Consider the following 19,793-nt stretch of genomic DNA (forward strand, 5'->3'; position numbering starts at 1 on the left):
AGCCCATCTCGCGCCGCACCTCCACTATAGCCATAAACCTCATTTCTGTAGTGCTAGGCCTATGCCTGTTTCTTGCCAGCGACCTACCACGTCCTAGTTGGAGCACGTCTTACCTCCAGCGGCCTATTACTGCTTCAGTGACCCAACAATACGTTCAACAACTATACTAATCCTTGGCAACTCTCCCAGCCACCTTCTAGTCCTAGCGCAACCGATTTTTGACAGCTTAATAGCTTCATCACCGACCAACGATTTTTTCACTGGTTGAATCTCATTCGCCCGAGGTTAAACCTCATTCAGCCCCTTAGTGGCTTGCGGCACCGAAATTGCACCCAACTCATATTTAACTCGTTGGCCTCCCAATTAGCTGCCGCATGCACTACTAACATCGTTCGGCCAATTTAGCCCCGCAACTTCCTCGGAGTGACTAACAAAACACATGAACGGTTCCATTTGATGTAGGGATTCGAATTTTTCAATTTAATATTCACCATAATAATAATAGTAATAACAACATTTTTTTAATTATTTTAAAATTATTATTATTTTTATTTCTTAAACTATAATAATATATAAATTATTTATAATAATTTTATTTAATTTTATCTTATTTTTAAATATCTAATAAAATTTAATATATTTAAAATAATTATAATTTAAAAATTAATAAAAAATTATATTTTGAATGTGTTAAAAAAAGATAAAAATTATAAAACGAAAAAAAAAATATTTTAACCAAACAAAAAATATTATTTAAAGAAACACAAACCATTACAAGTAATTTTTTTTGAAAAAAATGATCTGTTCAAATTCACCAAATCTCTCAAAATTATGTTCAAATTTACCACCTCTGATGAGAAAAAGTAATACCATATAATTTGCAAGTTTGAAATATTAATATGAACTTGATGTCTAATAAAAAACTGAATGGCAAAAATAATTTATATGACCAACCTCAAATTGTACGAGACCAAGGCTATATATATTCAACCATGTCATTTGATTTAATTTAAACTTAATAATGACTCCCAGTTTATCCGGTCCTTATATATAAATTACATATTCCCACAGTAATGAGGATCAAATGTCTTAAACTGAACGACAAATAACACAATTCAGCTGTCCTGACATATCAAAGCACAGGAATTTTCCAGGAAATTTCAGTCAGACAATCCAATCCAACTGTTCTGACATCCAAAAGCATAGGAATTTTCCAAGAAACTTATATCCTATGCTTTGGGTGAATACGACGGGTAGATGGTTCTAAGTATCAAAGCTGAAATATATTATAACATGGCTATATACAAAGATCCAATGTTATCATCACTGGGCTTAACTTACTGTGATGAGGTTTGAACAGCAGCAACAGTAGACACCATGGAGTCTACCCCACAAATATTGCGACCCCTGCAGATTTTGTAGTATCCACTCTCTCCCCAGTTCTCACCCCATGAGTTTTTGATAATCCAATATGGCTTCTCCTTCATCCGAATAGGAGCATAGCCTGCCGAACCGTACCCCACCAACAACACTCCATGATCCAGCCTCTTTGAGCAGATATAAGGACATGAGACTCCTCCAATGTATGTCTGCATAAACACAGCATTGATAGCCACTGCATTCAAACAAAGCTAAAGTTAGGCACAACATAAAGAAGGAAAAATTAATCATCATTCAATTGAGAACCAAGGCTATTTACCTGCAAGAGGACCATTTTTCACAAGATTTGCAGCAATTTGATCTTCATTGAGAGACACAACGCTGAAGTTGGCCACTCTTGCTGCAACCTTAGTCTTGTCAAATTTGCAAGCACTACGATCAGTACCAGTGTATGGATAGTCTTCTTCACGCATAAGACCACCGGCTTTGAGAGTGTACTCAAAGGCACTATTCATCAGCCCACCATTGCAACCAGAGTCGCATGCACCTGCCTCCTCTGGATCGCACTGCAGAAATCCACAGGCTTAATTTAGACAAAGCAATCTAGGGAATAATCATTTTTTAGTAGTCAATTTACCCATATATTGAACAAATTTGAAATCAAATGATGTTAGCATGATTTCACAAGAAGATTCCCCACTTCCCAGCATTTACTAATATGAGTCGCCACAACATTCAAGACCATTCAGATCCAGATACATATAACAGTAACATATTCACTCAGACTTTGACAATTAAAGACAAGCAATAAACTCATGGGTAAAGGTAAAACTCCCCAAGCATTCGATCAAACATTTCAATAGATTAACATTCAAGTTATACCTCTATCAGATTGGGGTCAACCGAGTAATTTGAGATCAGACGTTATTCTCTTCCGTTGAGGAAGAATTCATTCAACAGTGAGTCAACGTTAATAATAGCAGAAATAACAACGAATCATCAACAACAACACAAGGGATATCAATCAATAGCTAAATAAGATACTAGCACGTAAAATTGGCACTTGCTGTATAATTGCACAACAACCAATCACTAACTTACAAATACGAAGCGCAGACAAATCAAGAAACATCGAAAAAGAAAAACTATTTGAAAGGGGTCAAAAAGCCAACCTCATGGTCACAATCCACAAGCTGTTGCTCGCTAAGGCTGACAAGTTCTCCTGTGGCGAGGAAATGAGCGCCTTCCAAAGCCCCTGTGGTGCTGAAGCTCCAGCATGATCCACATGAACCCTAAATCCCCAATCAAAATTGATCATCAATAACCCTAATCCATGACAGACAGAACATATTTAAAAACAAAATATCACAGTAAAGAAAAGAAAGACCTGATTTTTGACAGGAGAAACAGCTCCTTTCTCTCTCCAGTCAAAATCCTGAGGCAAGTCATTGGTAGGCAAAATCGGGGCTTGATTAGCGTCCTTAGGCAATCTCAGCCGCCTCAGCCCCAGAAACTGCCTCCTAAACTCAGCCGGAGTCAAATCGGAAAACTGAGTGACTCCGTGGCTAGCCGTCGGGTCCAACTTCTGGTGACGAGCAGCGCGTCTCAGGTTAGCCTTAAACACCATAAATCTATAATCATGCTCCCGTTGAGAGGAATAGGATTTCTTGAACTTCCTCTTGAAGAGCGAGAAATGATGCTCCTCGCTCAGAAGATGAGGGCTCATCGACGATTCATCCTGGCCGTCAACCACCTGCCTGATTAACGGATCCTCGCCATCCGATGAGGTCAAAGTCTCCGCGATGACAGCGGAGAGAAAGAGAAGTGAGAAAACAACGAAGAAGGAGAATCGGAGAGCCATGTTTGTAGCTGGTAAAGGTTAGAATCCAAAGCAAAAACCGAGAGATATATATACACAAACACAGGAGCGCGTATAAAAATACGTACATCGTGCAGTTATACGTACAAAAAGGCGGAAAATACATAAAAACTGCGGTGGGATGGCGCGTGTAGATACGCGTATTTGGATAAGAGACTTTGCTTGCGGAGAAGGAAAACTGACAGACGAATGGGAGGAGGACGCGTGGTGAATGAGGAGTAGAGTCCTTGAATGGTGGGTTGTTTTGTTGATTGAATGGTAGGGAAAGATCTTTTTGTTGGAATGTTAGTTGGGTTTGGATATGGGCAAAGTTGATACATAATTTGTCTTTTGTTCTTCTCTTAGCTCATAATAATTGTAGGGACTAAATAATTCTGTGAAAAATGTTTTTATTAAGTTTTCTCTTATTTAGTTGTAATGCTAAAAATACTCAATGTTGAAAAATTTATTAGTATTAATAAAATTTAAAAAATGGATAAAAAGCATTCTTTTTTAGAAAATATATTTTTAAGGGATACTAAATTTTATTGGTAGTTAATTATTTATTTAAGTCTTATTTAATAATATTATTCATTTTAATAGTTATTAATTATTTTAATAATAAATATTTATTTTAGCAGTGGTTAGCTAAATGCGATCAGATTTTTTATAATTTATTCACTTAATTATATTTTAATTAAATCAAAATATTAAATATTATTTTTAAAATAATTGTTGAACATAATTTAAAATGATTCTATTAGTAAGTTATTTATTCTCCATTTGAAACCAATATTTTTTGTAATAATTTAATTCATTTTTTTTAATAATTGTTTTATTTTGAATAAAAAAATTAATTATTTTTATCTTAAAAAAAATAAAATTTTGCATAAATCTATAAAAAAAATTTTAAATTCTTTTTTACAAAATAAATTATGTCCAACAAAACAAAAGGTTATAACTTCAATTGTGCTGAGCTATCATCCACTCAAGTAATAATAATTTCATTCTCTTTCTAAAATTTCTTCTCTTTTTCTGTCCTTTTCCTTTCTTTTCCTCCTTTTATGCTATTTCTTGTATCTTCTCCCCCTTTCTCTTTCTCTTTCGCTTTCCCTTTCTTTCTCACTACTCCAACATTTTCTTCAAGCAATCAAAACTTTAGGGCTTAACATAAAAGTATTTAAAAAACATAGAATATAATGTGCTCCCGTCTCATTATAATTTTTCACTAATTTAATAAAATGACTTTAATTTTTTTAATCCCAAACTAAAACTTTTTAATAATTTATTTAAATTAAAATTATTTTCAATAATTTATTTAAATTAAAATCATTTTCATTCATCATAATACATAATTTAATTAATTTTGTAACTAAACTCAATTTAATTTATATATCACCATTCAAACTCTTTAATAGTCCATAGCTCATCAAACTTTAAAATAAATTTTATTACTTAATATCATATTAATTATAAAATAAAATAAAAAATTATTCAATTTTTATCTACAAATTTACTAATATAATATAATAAAAATATAATTAAAAATATAAATTAAAAAAAGTATAATTATTTATTTTGTAATTATTGATATTTTTATTAATTTATTAATTTTCAGTTATTTATTTAATTAATTAATAAAATAAAAAATAATTGGGGAAAAAATTGATTAGGGGCATTTTAATTTATAAAACATGTTGAATTCATTTTAAATTTCATCAAAATTTAAAGGAATTAATGTTAGTTGTAACCAATCCCATACAAGTAGAATTGAATTCTAATTGAATTACATAAAATTTTAGGAATTGAAATTGAATCAAACACGGTGGTGGTGGCTAAGTTCATCTCCCTCCTCTTCAATTTCATACGCCTTTCCGAACATCCTCTCCATTCCTTCCTCTCTCTCCCTCTCTCAAAACTGGGGATCTTATGTGCAAGCCTCTGTTTTAGGTGGATTTGAGGCTCTATCCTTTTACAAATCTCTCTACTTGTGGGAAGTGTGCTCCTTCCTTCAATTTTTCAGCTATTTTGCTTAGGACTCTCGTCAACAAAACCAATATCTACCATGGCTGTTGATTATTTTCCCAAGCATTTGGTGTTCAACATCTTGTTCAAATTACCCGTTAGAAGTGTTGTTAGGTTCAGGTGCGTTTGCAGATCTTGGTGTGCTCTCATTTCTGATCCTAATTTTGTATATAAAAACCTACTCTCTTGTTCTGATTCTACAACCAATTCCCAAATCCTTGTCAAATATGATGATTATAGGTTTGAATATTTGGCTTTTTCTTTTCTTTGCAATGATACATTTGACATGTCTCCCCCACAAGAAATTCCATATCCTCATGATATAATGGAAAAATGCTCTTTCGTTGACATCGTGGGTTCTTGCTGTAATGGTGTAATTTGCCTCCGTGATGGATATTTCTTTGGGTATTTGCTTGGGTTATGGGATGATGTTTACAACTACGAGAGTAATATTGTTCTATGGAACCCAACTACTTCTGAAACTATGATACTACCTCAATCCAATCTTTCACATCCTCCTTCCGAGTCTTTTTCACTGGAAATTGTAGAATTTGGATTTGACTCCACAACATGTGATTACAAAGTACTCAGGATTTTTGAGTATTTGACTGGTGATAACCAATGTGATTACCTGGCGGAGATCTATAGTCTGAGGGATGATACTTGGAGAAAACTTGATGTCTCTCTGAATTCTTGGGAGTTGCCTAGTTATAAGTTCGAAAATGGGACTCTGAGTATAATTATGATCATAGAGCTCATACGGGTGCAAATGGTACATTTTATTGGTGCGCAAAAGAGAGAGACCATAGTCGAGACTTAATTGTTTCTTTCGACTTGAGCAATGAGGTTATTAAAACAACAGCTCTACCAGATGCTTTCAGTTCTCTCTATTTTTGGCGGACAATTCTTTGCTTGAATGAGCATGTTGTTTTGTCCCTGTCTACTAATCGTCATGTGGAGTTGTGGGTATTGCTGAATATGGAGTTGAAGAGTCTTGGACTAAATTATTTACTGTAGCACACCCAGAATATTTGAGGATGGCCCTGCCATTAGGATTTTCAAGGAAGGGCGAGCTATTTTTCTCATCGTGGAATCAACACTTGCTCGTATGGAACCCTCCTGAAGAAACAATTAGCCCTGTTCCTTTAGAAGGAGCAGTACATACAAGCAATCACTTGCAAGCTGTCCCTTACATGGAGTCCCATACTTCATTGAAGGGTTGCAACAAATTAGAAGATGAGCAAAATTCTGAAGATGCAGCTCAATGTTGAAGCTCTTAATTTCATCAGAGCTCTTGTGCTTCTTCTCATCAATTACAACTGATATAAAGTTATAATACTTTTATTAATATGTTGCTTGTGTATTCAGTTCATGTTGTGTTTGATACAATTGGTAGAACTGAAATCAGTTAATAAAGGACTTTTTCTTCTTTGTGGACTCTTAAGAAAATCTTTTTGGACTCTTAAGTGAAAATCATCTAATTCTATAAAGATAGAAATTGTCCAATTGAATCTTTTAATACTTTTTGTTTATCATATTTGACTTTACTTATTTTTCTCTTAGTTTGATAGAATTAAGCCTGTTGCACTCACTAAACCTTTAATCAAATCAACTTAAATTCTCTTATATTGGACACTAAAATAAGAGTATAGACAATTTTCAAGATATCACTATGTTATCAGCTTTAATCCATTTTTAAAATTCATGTGGCTCTTCTTTAGGTAATATGCTCTTCATTAATAAATCCTAACTTACTTTTATATATGCAAGGCAATCAAAATAGATCTAAGCGCTTACATGATTCATACTTAAAAGATCTAAACTTTTGGAAAGCTATTTTCTCTATAAACCCATCACTAATTTCAGCCATATCTTAAATTAAGGATCTATCTTAGTTTAAATATTAGATATAACCGATAGTTATTGCTTGTAAGTATTGGCACTGATTGTTAATTATAACTAGTAGGTAGTAATCGATTATTGTATGTATCATATTTTTGATATTTTTAGTGTAACATTATAATCTTTTTAAAAAATTGATCTATTGGAACAGATATTATTCCCAACAATAGCTTCTACAAAATCTTCTTTTTAAAAATTTTCTGCATCTTTGTCGCTAGAAAACTGATAGGATGATTTTTTTGATCACTTGGGAATATCAATAATGGCTGTTGCTGTTGTATTCACTATATATGTGAGCTCTCTCTCTCTTGTTTAAATACATCTTTTTAAAAAAAAAATTTTTTTGAGATCCTTAAATCACATAATTTTTGTTATACATAAAATTAGTAGACGTTGCTCTGAGGAGCAGGTCTGTGATCATGTGAACTCTAAATCAGCAAGGATTTTTTAATAAAACTCAAAGTAGAATGGTCCCTTTAGATCTTTTTTCTGTAAACTTCGCTTTATAGTTGCTTTTTCTCATGCTATATATATAGCAGCAGGATTGCCTGGCTATTGCTAGAGCATGCACTATTTTCCAATGAGATTTTATTTGCCTGTTCATGTGACAGCTGTCCAGATCTTCCCTGATACTGGGATGGAATTTTATTAGATCCAGAATAGGGCTGTTGTTACATTGGTGTATCAGCTTAAGTTCACTGCGAACCAATCACATCTTCACCTCAGTACATTCAGCCCAATAAAGATAGAGGAAAAGAGATTCTTAGGGGTTGGGTACAGTGCTCCTTAAGAGGAAAGCCTTTGTAAATTTCCTTTACAGAAATTAGAGCATAATTTAAATGGGTGGTCAGCAGTGGGATTGGCTAAAGATTTCCATATCTAGCTGTGTACATGAACATGGAAGTTATTGAACTAATTGTTATGATCTGTGAGTGGTGTTAGAGGAAGAGTATTGTTTGCAGGAGTTAGCCCAAGTGTTGAAGCGTGCTTCTGAGATGGGTGAACCTTTTAGGGGATGAGATCATTATTTGCCTAAACCTTAGCAACACTCTCTTTAAATATTTTAAGCATGGGACCAATTTTATGGTCAACCATGGTAGTCTTTTTTTCCCAGTTAGAGGCTCTTCTGATTGGTGTGCTTTTTGAGCTGTGGATATTTGTAATGCATTTTGCAACTATTACTTTCTTCAGTTATTGGCATGCATGATATGGCTGCATATATTCTCACCAAAAGAAAGAAGGCTAATGGAAAATAACTGCCTTTAACTATCTCAACAGTATAACTGCCTTCAACAGCTTTTCCCTCCAAAATACAACACTTATCCAGCTCTATTCCTATACCTCTTCTTCTTATACGTGACAGTCTGCTGAAAAGTTTCAAACATGTCCTCAGTGTGTTTATTTTTTATGCAGGCTAGGGCCGCTAGGCTGGTGGTGGAATTTTAAATATGCTAGGATTGTTTTGCATATGGAATTTTAAAGATAGTGTTGAGTTTCAATTAAATTGAACTCTAACATGTATGATGTCTCAGGATTTAGTTCTTCTCCTCCTAACCTCTGGACGAGATCCTGGCATAATTCCCCGCAATGCACATCCTCCAGAACCAGAAGGCTTTGATGGAACTGCAGATGTTGGTGCTGGACAAACTCCACAGTTACGTTTGCCACGCATTAAGGAGGTAGAGGTCAATGGAGCAGTTGTGAAGATCAAGTATTGTGATACTTGCATGCTTTACAGACCTCCTCGCTGTTCACACTGTTCAATATGCAATAACTGCGTAGAACGATTTGACCATCACTGTCCTTGGGTTGGACAATGTATTGGGCTGGTAAGTGATCCCTTGTTTAGAGTTGTTTACTATTGCCAAGCTCAATTGTTAGTGACTAGTACTAAATAATATTATCCTCTGAGTGTGAGGTATTAATTTGGGTTGTGTCTTTTCTTCTCTTCTTTTTCATCATTCCTGATGAATTTCACTCTTTTCTGTTCCAAACAGAAGATGATAATTGCATGGACACAAGCTTGATTGATTTGGTCTCAAATATTATCCACATCGTGTGACCAATAGATGTTTAAAAACTGGATCAATATTAATATATTATATGAGACTTTGTTCACATATTATCAGAAACATGTTTCTGGTATGGGGTTGACAATTGTTGCAGTAAATTTGATCGTCACCCAATATCTTTCCTTGTTAATTTGTGGATAATGTGTCTAAAGGAAAATTTTCTGATGCTGAGAAATTATCGATTCTTCTTCATGTTTGTCTTCTCAACAACCCTTCTTTGTATATATGTTTTTGTGTTCTGCTGGGTCTACATTAGGAGGATCATGTCTTCTGAGCACACATCAATTTTGAAAGCAATGATCAAAACCCCTGCCTCCATTGTGCTAATAGTTTACACTTTCATATCAATGTGGTTTGTCGGTGGCCTTACTGCCTTCCATTTATATCTCATCAGTACTAATCAAGTAAGAAACTCATTTTCCTTAATTTAAGCAAAATCCATCCTGTGATTTAATTCAAGTGTCTGTTTTAAGATGTTGATTAAAGTTTAATGTTTACTTTATGTTTCTTTTCTGCTTTTCAGACTACTTATGAGAATTTTAGATACCGATATGATAGGAGGGCAAATCCTTATAATAAAGGTGTGGTTGAGAACTTTAAAGAAATCTTTTGCTCCGCTATTCCTTTGTCCAAGAACAATTTCAGGGCAAAGGTGCCAAGAGAGCCTGCATTACCAACTCGGCCAATTGGTGGAGGTTTCATGAGTCCTAATATGGGAAAAGCTGTGGATGACATAGAAATGGGCAGGAAAACTGTGTGGGGAGATATGGGTGCTATGGCTGATAATGTTGAGGGGCAAGTCACAAACAATGATCGCTTGAACATAAAGGATGGTAATTTAAGTGAATTATCCCCGGAAGTGAGGACTGCAGTGGAGGAAGGGGACCATGGTGGAATACATCCAAGAAGATCTAGCTGGGGAAGAAAAAGTGGAAGCTGGGACATGTCACCTGAAGTTCTTGCTTTGGCAGCCAGAGTAAGGGAACCAAACCATGTGGGTGGGAGTAGCAGTGGTAGCTTGACAACTGAGAAACGAGTTTCATAGAACCAAGTTTCGATAGATCAGTTGAGTACAAGTTGGGACCACTTGAGTCCAAGTTCCAAACTAAGATTTGCAATGTTGGGGAACCTTTTTAGCTGGGTGTTTGGAAGCATTGGTTTGGCCATTGTTCATGTAGCGGGTGTGATGGAATGATGTATTGTTGTACGAGTGAGATTGCTTCTTTTTCAAGTTTTAGTTTGTATTTGTGGAATTAGATGGCATATAATTTGATTTCACTTCACTTGTGTAACCACTTACTGTTGTTTTATGTCCCTCTCCAATGTGGGGACATCAAGTTCAACCGCCATCCTTGCTGACTCCCTATTAAGTAGCTTGTGGGTTGCTGTATTATTAATGAATGGGTCATGTAGAGCTAAATTGGACTATGCCATAATTTGTTTGAACAGCTCTTTTGGTAGCTATCTTTTTCTCTCCCATTTTTAGAGGTGAGCCTTTTCGGCTATAATCCAAAAACGAAACTGAACCGATTCAATCAATTTGATTCGATTAATGAATTTTAAGAGTTTTAATTTTTGATTTGATTCGATTTATTTGCGTTAATATGATAAAACTAAAAAGTGAAAGAACTTATCTCTTAAATATACCCATCTACCCATCATTCACCCAAACCATAAAATTAAAACTCTAGCCCAGTCTATTCCCAAACCTAAAATCTAAAAATCCCTAAACATTCACTGTATTCTTTTTCTTCTTCCAGGTTCTAGAATAAGCCTCACTCGCGGCCCACAACACCTTTGTGCGACCACACCCACATTTACTTGCAAATCCTATTCTCTATTTCATCGAGCCTAAGTCGTCGAGTTGCAGTGCCGTTGAGCCCCTATCGTCAAGTCACAACGCCATTAAGCCTTTATCATCTAGTCGCAGACGCATCAATTCGATGGTCTCTGTCGTCAATTCGAAATCACTTGATGGTGCGACTCAAGTCCATGCAAGTATTGCAAGTCCTGTTTGCAAAGTTATCAACGTTATCAAGCCTTTTAAATCCTATTCTCCATCTCATTGATACATTGAATGTTTCTATATGATTAAAGATTGTTGAAGAAATCAAAGCAGCGGCTATAATCTCTAAATCTGTGCTAAAGAAAAGGAAGAGAGCCAGGAATGGTCATTGTTGAAGAATCAGAACCAAAGGTAAAAAAGCTGAAAATAGAAAGATAATCTTCAAGAGGGCTGAGCAAAATAGTAAGGAATGCAAAGTAAAGGTAAGCGATGGAACTGAATCAGAAGTTAAAGTGGTTTGCCTGTTCTTCTCTAATTAAAATGTCATTATTTTCGTTCAATAAATTTATTTCATTGGGTCTCTAAATAAATAAGACTGAAAAGAGAGATCAAACTGAAAGGAGGATTTTATGTTCAACTTTTTTAAATTTAAATAGTCCATAAAACTTATTAATTAATAAAATATTATTCATAAAACACTTTTTTTTATAAAAATTTAAATATTATTTTTTTAAATTTAAATAATTTAACAAATAATTTTAATTATATAAATAGGTTATAAACTAATTAAATGAGATTTACTTTTTAATAATAAAAATAGTATATAAAATTCATTTATGCAGTGATAAATAATTTTTAAAAAATTTATATATTAAAATTGAAATTTTAAAGATGAAAAATAAATTTTTAAAATTGAAAAAAATAGAAAATGAGAGAGATAAAATAAAATAAATAATTAAATTAAATAAACTAAATAAATAGTAGTAAATGCAGATAATAATTTAGTTGATAAAAAGATCAAAAAATTTATTTTTATAAAATATAAATATAAAATATTTTAATTGAATAATTTTAAAATAAAAATTAATTAATAAAATTTTTAAATATACAAAAATTTCATGATAATTTTTATATTATAAATAAAATTACTTAAATAACTCCACATAATTTTAAAATTTTCAGCCAACCTAGAGGCCCTTATCGACGCTGACTCCATCTTTGATTTCTAAGTACATAACTAAAACTAAAGTTGGGTCCGTCCTTGATTCCTAAGTACATATTTGAAACTAAAGCCGACTCCATTCTTGATTCCTAAGTACATATTTGAAACTAAAGCTGACTCCGTCCTTGATTTCTAAAGTACATATTTGAAACTAAAGCTGACTCCGTCCTTGATTTCTAAGTACAAACTAAAGCCGACTCCGTCCTTGATTCCTAAGTACATAATTGAAACTAAAGCTGACTCCGTCCTTAATTCCTAAGTACATATTTGAAATTAAAGCTGACTCCGTTCTTGATTCCTAAGTACATATTTGAAACTAAAGCTGACTCCGTCCTTGATTTCTAAAGTACATATTTGAAACTAAAGTTGACTCCGTCCTTGATTCCTAAGTACAAACTAAAGCTAACTCCGTCCTTGATTCCTAAGTACATAATTGAAACTAAAGCTGACTCCGTCCTTAATTCCTAAGTACATATTTGAAATTAAAGCTGACTCCGTTCTTGATTCCTAAAGTACATATTTGAAACTAAAGCTGTCCTCCCTTAAAAGTCAGATAGTGTGTAAAATTATGAAGAGTTGTTTGGACGGCTGCCATTATTTGCTTAATATAAGATTAATTATTTTGGTAAAATAATTGATATTATGTTATTAAAATACAATGAGAAATAAGAAAAACATTTCATTAACTTGTTATTTTTTAAAAAATTTTGAAAATATCACTCAGGCTCACTGATATATTATTTATTTACTTTTAATTAACAATTATTTTATTAATTTTTTTAACATTTTGTTTACATATCTCTAATTAAATTAGTATTTAATTAACTTATATTGGGAATAGACTAAAAATAGTGTAATGCATGGTGATGGATTGTTATTACGGACAAAACACGTGATACTGTATAGATAAGTTGATTGGGAATTAATTTTAAGGGTTCAACCGATTTGGAATGCATAGTTATAAGTTGTTATCCCAGTCAAAGCAGCTAAAATTCATATTCACACAAACATGATCTCTCCGTACTTCAGGAACTAAGCACGCACGATCTTTCTTACTATTGTTAAACCTTCTCTAAAAATAAGTAATATATATTTTTTTATACCTTTCTTGCCACTTGATTAATCTTAAAAATTTCTATAAAAATAATAATATTTTATTAATTTATAATTTATTTGTATGTAAAATTAAAAACTAAAAAATTAATATTCTTTCTCTTTAATTTCTTAAAAAATAAAAGAAAAATAAAATACTAATTAACATTTATATAAGAAGTCTCAATTTCAAAAGCGTGCTTAAACTATAAATAAGAACCGATTAGTAATGCATGTGATGGGTAGTTATTACATACAAAACGCGTGAAATTTATATTCGCATAAACATAATGTCTCTGAAGTCCATGAACCAAACATGCATGACATTTCTTACTATTGCCGAATCTCCTTTAAAAATAAATAATATATGTTTATATACCTCTTGCCATCTAAATTATCTTTAAAAATTTTATAAAAATAATATTTTATTAGTTTATACTTGAAATATGTGTAAATGCACGTTATAGTTCCCTTCCTCCTCTCCCCTCCCCTCTATATATAGAATAATATGTGTGAATGCACATTATACTTCCCTTCCTCCTTCCTTCTTCCTCCTCTCTCCTCCCCTATATATATAAGATTACTTGTGTGTAGTTTCTTATACCCAACTACACAATAGAAGTCCAAATGTTTTATTCAAACTGTGAACATAGTGTTTCTCGTTCTATTACTTGCTATTTTTCATCCTTTCAACATTAACGATGCATTTTACTTAACACTTCGGTGGCCTCTAGCATTTTGCAAGTTTTATTCTTGTAAAACTCCTTATATTGAGAATAGGTTCACCTTACATGGATTGTGGCCCGTTCCTCTCGGTGGCAAGAGTCTCAATTACAAAAAAAGTAAAAAGATTCCCTTCAATGCTAATCAGGTATATACATAGACATATTTTAATGTTTTTAATTCTCAAAATTAAAAATTTATTTTCATTTATTTTATTTTGTGACAGCTAATTGACTCTGAGATTATCCATGATTTAAACAATTTATGACAATTCCTCGAAACCAATAGTACTAATACTCAATTTTGGAAACATGAATGGACCGTCATGGCATATGCACTATATGGGAGCAATTTCGCTACTTCCAAACATCTATTGAATGGGTAAAGTATGCGAATACACTTGAAATGTTGAAAGCATCAGGTAGTAATTGATTATTGTATGTATTATATTCTTAGTATTGTTGTTTTAGCGTTATAATTTTTTAAAAAATTTATCTATTGAAACAGACAATAGCTTGTACAAGATTGTTGATATAATATAAGTTTTGAGCAGTCTGTCAGACCCATCATTAAATAAAAAAAAAAAAATCAGACGCTCATCTGTGTTATACCAGGTATACTTTTGCCTTGTCCACCCATGCCACTACATGGAGAATTGGGATATGGATGCAGTACAACGTTATATTTCCTTCAACAGGAAAAGTTATAGTTCCTTCAACGGCAATGTCATTTCAATCTTCATGGAAATTATATTTGATCACATATATAATCTTCAATTTCATTATATATCTTTTATAATTTTAGGGCTGTAGTATTAAAGGAAGTTATATTTCCTTGGGATAAGCAAGTTTAGAAAGAAATGTTTTATGCCCCTCTGATTTATTATGATGTAGTTTGTATTTCCGCAGCTATAGTTGCTGCTGTTGGAGTTAAACAAATTGTGTTTAATATTATTATATATAAAATAATGGTCTTGGTTTTTAATTTTATCACTAAATTTAACTTTTTAGAAATGTGATTAATTTTAATTTTATAAAAATTAAAAAATTATTACATGTGAAATAATTGTAAAAAAATAAAATAATGTATTTATAAAATATGGCTAATTTTAATTTTTTTACAAATTAAAAAATAAAAATAAAAATAATTAATTTGAGATATTATATTCTTAATAATAATAAAAATAAAATATTATATTTAAACCAAACATACAAATTAAACAAGAAAATGCAAAGTTAAAATTAAAATATATAATTAAATATAAAATAATTATTTATTAATTAACTAATAAAAAAATTATATAATAAAAAAATTCTTTCTAATAAAAAAATAATATTATTAAAATAATATAATAATTTAATATAATATTTATCATAAAATTTATTTATTTTTAAATTAAATTATCTAATTCATTATCTATACAAACAATATTTTTACTTTATTTTTTTTAAAATTTAAATAATCTAACCTATTATCTATAAAAATAATATTTATTTATATTTAAGTATTTTAAATTTAAATTATCTAATCTATTACCTATTAAATTTATATTTTTTTAAATTAAATTATTTTTTAAATTTAAATAATCTATAAAAATCATTAATTAATAAAATATCATTCATACAAGACTTTTATTTATAAAAATTTAAAATTTATTTTTTTAAATTTAAATAGTTTTTTTAATGGATAAATTTAAATAGTTTAACAAATTTAATTAATAAAACATTATTATGTAAATATTATGGAATTCATTTCAAATTTCATCAAAATTTAAAGGAATTAATCTGAATTATAACCAATTCTATTGAATTCAATTAAGTATTGAATTTTAATTTTTCTTCAAATCAACCACACAAATAAAATTTTATATGTATACTAATATTTTAGTGTTTTTCGATTCTCAAAATTAAAAATTCATTTTCATTTGTTTTACTTTGTTTTGTTTATGATAGTGAATTCACTCTAATGACTTAAACAATTTATGATCATCTCTTGAAATCAAACATGCTAATACTCAATTTTGAAAATATAAATCAAAATATCATAATACATGCACCACATAAAAGTAATTTTGCTATTTACTTAAACTCGATTCATTGTTGATATTCTGAGATCTAGAAAAATAGGATTTACAGTGTGAGTATAAGCTTAACCAAGGAAGATCGCCTCTCTCCTTTATCCCTTTTTCTTTTATTCTCTAGTGACGCATAACCGCCATCCTACTACGGTCACTCAGACTCGTACATATAGAGATGCTAACGTACTCCTCTCTGTCAGGCAGCCATTTAATTCCCTAGACACACATACTGGTAGGGTTGCGAGGTGACTGAGTCTGCTCTCCTATTTTCTATCATGTCACTGGACTAGGCTATCTTCTAGTAGGCTCGCAAGTATGGCTGGTTCGACCTGCTTCATGTCGCTAAACTAGAGCCTACAACGTTGGGCTAGTCTGCTTGAGAATAGCTTGATGGGTTTTGAGTCTGTATTTTTCTCCGATATCCGGTCTTATTTTAGGGTGTAAAAAGTCTGACGGTCATCAATTGTGAACAAAGTCAATCGTAAGGTATAAATAAGTTGGTCAAAATAAAATTAAAACCTACATATCTAATCTGAAGAAAGTTAACTACTGTTACGAAGTTGAAGAAACTTTATTGTTTAAGATCATATGTTTCGGAAGAATCCTTAATAACAAATTCAGCTATTTACATGCTCTTTTATCCGTCTAAGTCAGGTAATTTATAATGGTGTATCAAATATTTAGTATTCAGTTTGCCAAAAAATTTTTGGTTTTTTTAATTGGAATAAGATTTTTTAAGAGTTGTATATTTGTATATTTTAATTTTAAAATAAAAATTATATTTTTTTCTAATTTTAAAATTAACTAGATTTAAATACTAGCTCTAAATTATTTTTTCCATCATTTGATTTTTTGAACTATTTTTGAAATAAAAAAGAATGATGTTTTATCATGAAAAGATTTTAGTCAAACATAATGGTTTTTTTCTTATTTTTCTCACTTTTAAATCCATATGTCTTTTTTTATTATTGCTTGAAGTCATCTCTTATAAAAAAGTATAGCTTAAACTGTGATATTACATGAAAAAATTAGTTTTCATATGTTATTTTTCATTATTTCAAATAGTAAAAAATAATTGTGCATGATATCACCATAACAATTTGGTGCTCATCTGTAGCAACATGAGGCATGAACTGTATTAGCAACGGTCGAATTGACATTTGACGCTAACTTCCCATGTACTGAGTGCGAAACTGATATGCAATTGTGTATGCTACTGTTTGAGCTATTCAATTTGATTAACCATGCAATTGTGTATGATACATACATGTTTTATTATTGTTATTTTAAACTACACAGCAAAGGCCGAGTGGACTGTACAAAGAAAATAGGCCTAAAAAAAGCTTAGAATACATGCAAACTAGCACAACCCAAAGAACTCTTCCAAAACCATCTAACTCAGCCCAACCCAGGACTCAGCATAGTCCAAGGAACCCTAGGCATCCACACACCCAAGAGCTTAGGCACCCAACCACCATCTTCGTAAAACAGACCCAAACCCAACACCTCCAGTTTTTATTAGGTAAAAGAAAATGATAGTGCAACATTTTTTCAAAGGGAAAAGCTTACGAAGTTTGAGGTTACATATCACATACGAACATAGTAGCTAGTAGAGGTGAGCAGGAAGGCGTGGAGTAAGAACAACTTCTAAAGGGGTAACCTTATAGTTGGTTATTCCACCTGATTCAGTCATATCAATTGGACTGTCTGATAAAGTTTCAATTTCAAACGCATGCAAAAAACTTGCCAATGTCAGGTTCAAAACTTGAAGAGCAAATGAGATTCCAGGGCACATTCTTCTTCCACTGCCAAAGGGTATCAACTCGAAGTTTTGGCCCCTGAAGTCAACGTCCTTGTGGGTGATGAGAAACCTCTCCGGCTGAAATTTCTCAGGATTCAGCCACACACTTGGGTCTCTATGAATTTTCGTAACATTTATAAGTAAGCGTGTCTTTGGTTGAATATGGTAGCCATTTATAACGCACTCTTCCATGGATTCGTGGGGAACCAGCTGTGGCGCAGCAGGATATAATCTGAATGTTTCCTTGATAATTGCTTGCAGGTAAATCAAACTCTTTGTGTCTGACTCCTTCACTTGCCTTTCTCGACCGACATGGATGTCTAGTTCATTTTGAGCCTTCTTTAGGACATCACGGTTATTGAGTAGTAAACACAAAGCCCAAGTCATTGTAATTGTTGAGGTCTCCGAGGCTGCTAAAATAAGAACCTGCATCAATTAATTCAAGCAAATAATATCAGTTTAAATATCAGTATAAACATGTTATTTTGATAATGGCGTACCAGGCACGTAGCTTTGTTAATGGTATCGACATCTCGACTGGAAAACTGTTTTGCGTCATTTAAAATGGACATCAGAGCCTCCATGAAATCTTCCTCGCCCTTTGTTTTGTCTGTTCCTTTCTTCTTCTTACGTTCTTCTAACCATTCTTGAACAACATGGTCGAGGTTTTTGAGGGTCTTCTTCATCTTCCTCTCCATTCCTCCCAAATCCAACCACCTTAAATATGGTAACGCATCTGATACCACAAATTTCCCTAAAAGTTCCATAAATTCCCTAAGAGCTTCTCGCCATGCATCATCTTCACCCTTGCTACCATTTTCATACTCCACATATCGCTTCCCTACAATAATCTTTAGTACCACATTCAAAGTTATGTCCCAGAACCATCTCTTCATCTCTGCAGTAAGCTTATCGGTGTTACTTTTGTTCTTGATCCATTCCTTGTACAACCCTTTTATGGCAGCCTTTACCTCAGCTTCCCTAACATGCTTTAACATCTCAAGCCGCTGATTGGACAGAAGCTCAAGTGTGACTATCTTACGAATTTGACACCAGTATTCTCCGTAAGGACTGAAGCCAAACATGGAATAATCATAGCCTAAAATTTCCATGGCAAGTGCCTTTGGTCGATTAGCAAACGTTTTGTCATTGGAAGTGAAACACTCCTTGGCAATCTCCCAGTTACTTACGACAAGTGTTCGATGAACACCAAGCTTGATTGTAAATATGGGACCGTACTTGTCAGCCATTTTTCCCAGGACTGAGAGAGGTGACTGTGAACCTCCTAGGAGATGAAGATGGCCAATAACAGGCCAAGCACCAGCAGCTTCCGGCGGTGCTCTCTTCATGCATGTCTTTTTCCAAGTCCAAGACGAAGAGTATATGAACCAAGATATAAAAGAAAGTATAACGACCATAATAGTGGCTGCGAAGGGAGAAAGAGACTCCATTTGGCTGTCTTCAAATATTTGAAGGATGTTTTATGTTAAATACAAAACAAGATCATTTATAACGGTGAGAGGAGAGAGGAAGGGGTGTGTGAAATCTAACTAAAGAGAAATAATGTTTATCTTTTTCTTTCTTTTTTTTGGAAAAAAAATTATTTAAAATATTTTAAATGTATTGTACTTATACCTTTTATACAATTTAGATGTTTTATTAGGTTTTTTTTTTCTAACTTTGTTATAGATTTTTTGATTTCGCATTGATTAGATCCAGAGAATAAGATTTTGTGTGTATGTAAGTTTGTCCCCGTGTGCCTCCTTTTTTATGCTATTTTCTTTCTTGTTCGTTAGTGACATGTAACGGTCCCTCTATTATAGAACCACTCCTCTTGTCACTTTGGTTTGTATGT

At 32.5% G+C, this 19,793-nt stretch overlaps 4 protein-coding genes across 4 annotated transcripts; 2 read left to right on the forward strand and 2 right to left on the reverse strand.

The window, feature by feature from the left end:
• Positions 1 to 981: 981 nt before the first annotated feature.
• Positions 982 to 3,335, reverse strand: LOC110613657 (probable cysteine protease RD19B). Its single transcript, XM_021754885.2, has 4 exons — positions 2,768 to 3,335; positions 2,553 to 2,672; positions 1,700 to 1,946; positions 982 to 1,615 (listed from the first exon to the last, which is right to left on the reverse strand). The coding sequence occupies exons 1-4, from the start codon at positions 3,239 to 3,241 to the stop codon at positions 1,338 to 1,340; spliced, it is 1,119 nt and encodes a 372-aa protein (XP_021610577.1). The 5' UTR covers positions 3,242 to 3,335; the 3' UTR covers positions 982 to 1,337.
• A 1,701-nt stretch (positions 3,336 to 5,036) lies between these two features.
• Positions 5,037 to 6,707, forward strand: LOC110612613 (F-box/kelch-repeat protein At3g23880). The gene has a single exon (XM_043956278.1). The coding sequence runs from the start codon at positions 5,304 to 5,306 to the stop codon at positions 6,081 to 6,083; it is 780 nt and encodes a 259-aa protein (XP_043812213.1). The 5' UTR covers positions 5,037 to 5,303; the 3' UTR covers positions 6,084 to 6,707.
• Positions 6,708 to 8,011: 1,304 nt separating this feature from the next.
• LOC110612614 (probable protein S-acyltransferase 7) lies at positions 8,012 to 10,529 on the forward strand. The gene is made up of 3 exons (XM_043956277.1): positions 8,012 to 8,994; positions 9,408 to 9,641; positions 9,761 to 10,529. The coding sequence occupies exons 1-3, from the start codon at positions 8,686 to 8,688 to the stop codon at positions 10,280 to 10,282; spliced, it is 1,065 nt and encodes a 354-aa protein (XP_043812212.1). The 5' UTR covers positions 8,012 to 8,685; the 3' UTR covers positions 10,283 to 10,529.
• Positions 10,530 to 17,377: 6,848 nt separating this feature from the next.
• Positions 17,378 to 19,435, reverse strand: LOC110613375 (cytochrome P450 CYP82D47). Its single transcript, XM_021754461.2, has 2 exons — positions 18,439 to 19,435; positions 17,378 to 18,364 (listed from the first exon to the last, which is right to left on the reverse strand). The coding sequence occupies exons 1-2, from the start codon at positions 19,387 to 19,389 to the stop codon at positions 17,744 to 17,746; spliced, it is 1,572 nt and encodes a 523-aa protein (XP_021610153.2). The 5' UTR covers positions 19,390 to 19,435; the 3' UTR covers positions 17,378 to 17,743.
• Between the last annotated feature and the right edge of the window lie 358 nt (positions 19,436 to 19,793).

Source organism: Manihot esculenta, chromosome 4 (genome assembly GCF_001659605.2).
Source record: "Manihot esculenta cultivar AM560-2 chromosome 4, M.esculenta_v8, whole genome shotgun sequence".
NCBI lineage: Eukaryota > Viridiplantae > Streptophyta > Magnoliopsida > Malpighiales > Euphorbiaceae > Manihot > Manihot esculenta.

What these genes read in the sequence shown, in the direction of transcription:
- LOC110613375 (XM_021754461.2), bottom strand. Translation starts at nt 19,389, where the DNA reads ATGGAGTCTCTTTCTCCCTTCGCAGCCACTATTATGGTCGTTATACTT. An exon ending in TTAACAAAGCTACGTGCCTG is followed by an intron (nt 18,365 to 18,438) that starts GTACGCCATTAT and finishes TAATTGATGCAG; the next exon opens with GTTCTTATTTTAGCAGCCTC.
- LOC110613657 (XM_021754885.2), bottom strand. Translation starts at nt 3,241, where the DNA reads ATGGCTCTCCGATTCTCCTTCTTCGTTGTTTTCTCACTTCTCTTTCTC. An exon ending in TTTCTCCTGTCAAAAATCAG is followed by an intron (nt 2,673 to 2,767) that starts GTCTTTCTTTTC and finishes TTGGGGATTTAG; the next exon opens with GGTTCATGTGGATCATGCTG. An exon ending in TTGTGGATTGTGACCATGAG is followed by an intron (nt 1,947 to 2,552) that starts GTTGGCTTTTTG and finishes GGATTTCTGCAG; the next exon opens with TGCGATCCAGAGGAGGCAGG.
- LOC110612614 (XM_043956277.1), top strand. Translation starts at nt 8,686, where the DNA reads ATGATGTCTCAGGATTTAGTTCTTCTCCTCCTAACCTCTGGACGAGAT. An exon ending in TTGGACAATGTATTGGGCTG is followed by an intron (nt 8,995 to 9,407) that starts GTAAGTGATCCC and finishes TTTCTGATGCTG; the next exon opens with AGAAATTATCGATTCTTCTT. An exon ending in ATCTCATCAGTACTAATCAA is followed by an intron (nt 9,642 to 9,760) that starts GTAAGAAACTCA and finishes TCTGCTTTTCAG; the next exon opens with ACTACTTATGAGAATTTTAG.
- LOC110612613 (XM_043956278.1), top strand. Translation starts at nt 5,304, where the DNA reads ATGGCTGTTGATTATTTTCCCAAGCATTTGGTGTTCAACATCTTGTTC.